Source organism: Equus asinus, chromosome 5, assembly GCF_041296235.1.
Source record: "Equus asinus isolate D_3611 breed Donkey chromosome 5, EquAss-T2T_v2, whole genome shotgun sequence".
Lineage (NCBI taxonomy): Eukaryota > Metazoa > Chordata > Mammalia > Perissodactyla > Equidae > Equus > Equus asinus.
The window spans coordinates 101,294,270-101,299,203 of NC_091794.1; the positions used below are offsets into that span (position 1 = coordinate 101,294,270).

At 59.4% G+C, this 4,934-nt stretch overlaps 1 protein-coding gene across 15 annotated transcripts in view; it reads right to left on the reverse strand.

Moving 5' to 3' along the window:
- Positions 1-4,934, reverse strand: part of ARHGEF10L (Rho guanine nucleotide exchange factor 10 like) — a 155,058-nt gene that overhangs the window by 84,047 nt on the left and 66,077 nt on the right. For all 15 annotated transcript variants that reach the window (XM_014836171.3, XM_070510924.1, XM_014836162.3 and 12 more), the window contains exons 5-6: positions 4,834-4,925; positions 3,043-3,126 (exon numbers count right to left, since the gene is read on the reverse strand). In XM_014836171.3, coding sequence (XP_014691657.2) covers positions 3,043-3,126; positions 4,834-4,925 — 176 coding nt within the window. The remainder of the gene's footprint in view (positions 1-3,042; positions 3,127-4,833; positions 4,926-4,934) is intronic.

The following is a 4,934-nucleotide window of genomic DNA, read 5'->3' on the forward strand; positions in this document are numbered from 1 at the left end:
CTCTGGGAGATCTGGGGCTTCCCCTGCATCCCTGGGTTTCACTTCCCATCTGTCACCTCGAGGAGAACTGAACGGCAGGCCTCACAGAGTGACCAAAATGCTTTCGTCAACACAGAAGGAATACGGCACGGGGAAGGGTTCCCGAAACCTGCTCAGAGAGCACGTGTGCCAGACAACAGGGAGCCTTGGCTTTCTGAGGGCTCTCTGCAAAATGGGGATAATAATAAGCTGAAAGGTCAAGTAAATAAAACACACAGAGAACACTCTAGCAAAGAGCCTGGCACCAGCCAGCACTCAGCAGAGAGCAGCTGATCCTAACTCGTGGTAGCCCTGGTGGGCTCAGTGTCAGAGCCCCCACCTCCACCCCACAGGAAAGCTGGGGGCCGAGGGGCCTGGGAGGTCACCAGCCAAAGAACAAAACAGACGCCCTGAGGCTTAGCTGGAGACCCACATCCCAGGATGGGGGGGGGGAGCTCGGGGTTATTTTTAAGCAAAAGATAATAGTGACTAATGTCTCCAGGGAATGGAGCAGCTGGTGACCAGGCTGTGACCTTTACAAGGCTGGGCTGATTGTCCTATTACTGCAGCTCCACAACCTGTGAGCAAAGGGGCAGAGCCCGGTTCTTGGGGCTCCCCCCAAGGAAGAAGGGGGCATCTCAAATGTCTGCCTCTCCACACTTCCAATGGCAAGGGCCACTGGCCCCCTGCTGCCTACATCTACATGCCACATCTCTCACTGGATTCTCCCAGCAGCTCTGTGGGGTCAGCAGGGTACAAATTATCACCCCCTCCTATTAGACAGATGAGCAAACGGGGGCCCAGAGAAGCGATGTGGCTTGCCCAAGGTCAGGCAGTACACGGGGAGGGGGCTACAGACTCCTGTGCCAGCTCCATCCATTCATCACGCTGCCTTCTGACAAGTCCCCACCGTCCTGCTGATCACCCGGGCTTGTTTAGAAATACTCTCTCCGGTGGAGACAGTGTCACCAAATTCCTGAGCCTGTAACAGACCCTCAGCCTTTGGGGGTCTCCCAGCGGTCCTGGTCCCCACGCCCTCCTTTCTGGGGCCTCAGGCCTCACTGATGCTCAAGATCATGGCCCCCTTCCACCACTTACCACCACTCCTCAGTGCCTGCTGTCCACAATCTCATGGCATTCTCACGACAACCCAAGGACAAGGCTATTACCACCCCAGTTTTACAGATGCATCCACTGAGGCCCAGAGAGAGGAAGCAGAAGTTCTCTGGTGTGACCCTTCCCGAAGTCCCGTGAGGTCAGGATGATATTCTGATTTTACAGGAGGAAGCCAAGGCCCCAAGGCACAGAGCTCTGTGCCTTAATCAATGGCACAGCCGGGATCTGAACCCAGGACTGTGCGTGTCCGCTGGTGCGTGTGGCCTCTCCTCGGCTGACCACCTCCCCACAGAGCACCGGCGGGGCCCCCGTCAGTCCACCTAGGTCAGTGCCAGGCCCTGGGGGTGTAACACTAACAACCTTCCTCATGCAGCAAACATGCTGAGGGCTGGCCACAGCCTGCTCTCCCTGGGTCCTCCCACAACGCTGCAGGTGGGAGTCCTGGTCCTCAATTTGCAGGCTCAGAGCTGACTCCCAGGCCACCTGCTCTTAACTACCCCAGGGTAAACTGCAGGAGGACAGGGACATTGCCACATCCCCATGCCCTGGGGACACCACGGTGCTCAGTGAAGACTGGGACCAAGTAATTCATTGCTTGATTTGATTGAGGTGGGAAAACAGCCCACAGGGTCAAACAAGGGGCTCAGGCCAATCACATGTCCTAGCTCTGGGACCTCCCCACAAGCCCCCACTGCCTCCCAACAACGTGCCCTTCCCACCTCTCCTGGATTGGAATGAGCCACACACACAGAAATGTGCTCCAGGCTCGTCTGGGGCTTGCTAAATGGGTGCGGGTATCATTAGCCCATCTGTCCCCATTCCTGGGACAGGAGTCAGGAGTGTGGCTCTGGGGCCCTCAGGCCTTGTTATGTTATCTGTGTGTCTCTCCCATAGGACTGTGCACAACCCAAGGATGGTTGCAGCCACTCCTATTAGACTAGCAGCTCCTCAAAAGCAGGGGCTGCGTTTCCCCCACCAGATGGGGAGCCCCTGAAAGCAGGCAGAATAGTGTAGTAGAAAAAGCAGAGTCAGGTAGCTGTCCATAAAATCCTGGCTGTGTGATCTGGGGTTGGTGGATTAACCTCTCTGATATGACCGTCAACTGGAGCCACAAGCCCTGCCCTGCCAACCTCATGGGGTCTACTGAATAGTGGGAACAAATGTGCTTCATCTGTCATAAATACTGCCCAAGTCCTCCTGGGGTAGCAGACAGAGCACTGGCCTTGGAATCAGAATGACCTGGGTTCGAACGCCAATCCTACCTCTACAGTTTCCTTGTCTGCAGAATGAGGATGGAATTCTTGAAATCAGAGTTTTGAAACAGATTATAGGAGATAGAAAATGAAGAGTCGCTGGCCAAATGTGTTCAAGCGAAGATGGCTCTCACGTGGATTGTTACTGAATACCCCTCCACCCTGGGCAGCCCTCCCTCTGGACTCACCCCCTCCCCCGTTTCCCCTCGGCAGCCACATTCTCCCACCTTCTCAGCCCACCGCGGGCCTCGCCCCCAGCAGGGCACAGGCATTCCTGAGTTTCCCTGCTTCACAGTTCGGGTTTAACAAGCTGTCATTTTCCCTGACAGCCCTGGGAAGCCCGAACTATTACCCCATTTCCGTGAGAGAGGAATCAAAGCTTGGAGAGGTGAAACGCCTCGCCGGGGGGACTCACGCTGGAGCGTCCTCCAGCCGGTGAAGCCTTAACCCCTCCCCAGCCCCAGCCTGGCCACGCCCTCAGCCAGCTCCTGACTCTCCAGAGGACCAGCACCGCAGCGGTTTTTAAAAGCAAGGAGGAGGAGCAATGGACTGGGCGGGGCGCGGAAGGAAATGGACGGAGAAGACCCTCCCCGGGCCCCGCCCCGCCTGCCCGGGTCGCTGGAGAGAAGCAGGGAACCGTGAAAGAGGCTTTTACCCGGGTGATGGGCATCCAGGTTCTCGCAGGGGACGTCGTCATAAATCACATCTTCTTCAAGGGCGGGGAAAGTGAACCGGTCGACTGGAGGGAAGAGAGAGGAGAAGAGCAGGAATGAGGCCGTGGCAGCCCGGGCGGGAACAGCTGCCAGACTGACATCAGGGCTGCGCCAGCCAGCAGCTCCCTCCGCGGCATCCTGGCTCCTCGGCCAGCATCACCCAGCCCGGCCCCTGGGGAGCCCCTGCCTGACGCTGCTCTCAGAGGACGCTGGTTCCACTGCTTCTCCCCGCCCCTCACCCCTCCAAGGAGGCCCCCCAGTGACCGCGGCAGACCCCCCCGACCTGCCTCCCTGCCACCCACAGCCCTGCCCATCTGGCTGATGTGGCAGCTGCTCCGCTCACCTCACCTGCTGGGAGCATGAAGCCGACCCAGCACCTGTGTCCTGGGGCCCGGGAGCATCTTAAGTCACCTAGGCTCCCAGCACTACCCCAAAAGGAGCCACCTCCCACCCAGAGGTTGGGAGTCAGGGCAAAAGCAGCCCTAGTGAGTAGAGGAAATGAGTGGGGTGGTGGATGGACTTGGAGAATGGGATTAAGGAGAGGCCCCCAAAGCTCAGCCAGCTCCTGATTGGTGAAAATTTCAGCAAATGAGCAGAGCGCTCGCCTAACATTTCACGGGGCAGAGCACACAGCCTGCCCACGTTAGCAGCCCCTTGGATGCAAAATTTAAGGAGGTCTCCCCGTGAAATTGTGTGCCCAATCTCTGCCCCCTTGACGGGCGCGGGGTCCTGCAGAGCTAGGGTTTAGAAGCCTAGTCCCCACCCTGATGGGCCTGTCCTCACCCCACAGGCCTCCGGGAAGGCGTGGGACCAGATGGACTCTGAAGTCCCCTCTGTCCTAAGCGCGTTGCTTCCCGTAGTCCCCGGGCCCCCAGAGCCCTGTGGGAGCCTCGTTTTTCACCCCCACTTCCCCTCCCGGATTCTGCCTCCCACATGGCTCAGAGACCAGCCCCTCTCTCCAGGTCCCTAGTCTCGGCCCTCAGCTTCCCTATCCTGGACGCCTCCGCACTGGGCTCCAGCCACTCCACCGTGTCTTGTGGCTTCCCCCCACCCCACAGTGACTGGACTGAAATGCAGATGCGGCCACACACTGCCTCTCATGGCTCCCTGTTGCCTTCGGAAAAGCATGGCCTCCGAGGCCCTGGGAGGAACTGAGGAGACAACAGCCTCACCCCGCCCCGTCCACCCCTTAGACACTACCCTCCACCACGCAGACGCCTGCTGCTTCCCAGGCGCCAGGCGACCCCTCGCCCTTGGCCTCCTGCACAAGCTGGCCGCTCTGCCTGGACACACCTACCGGCCCCCTGCCCCTCGTTTGCCGCCTTACGGAGTCTCTTCAGTCCTGCTCCCCATCCTGGCACCTGCCCTCTGCACGGTAGCTGCCTGCCTGTGTCAGAGGGACCCCGTCTTGGTCAGCAGGGTACACCCACCGCCTAGACCAGCCTGGCCCGTTGTAGGAGCTTCGGAAGCATTTGAGGAATGGACGAACAGCAGAATGTGTGAGCTACTCCTGGACCACGGCTCTCAGCAGGCGGCAAACGGGGGCAGCTCTCAAGCGCGGGCCATGGCCAGTCCACCGTGGAGCTGCCACCAGGCCCACAGCAGCCCACCCAGTAAGGACGACCCCTTGGCTCACATAAGCCCGCACCAGCTCTCTCGGCCTAAACAAGGGCACTCTGAGGTTATCCTGGCACCACCCTCCTGGGGCTTGGACCTGGAGCGGGCAGACTTACTACGACGGGAGCTTTTCCGCTTCCAGCTGGAACGCCGGACCCCAGAGAAAGCTGTGTCCAGGGCATCCCCGTTGCTCACCACAGCCGGCACCCTGCGGGCC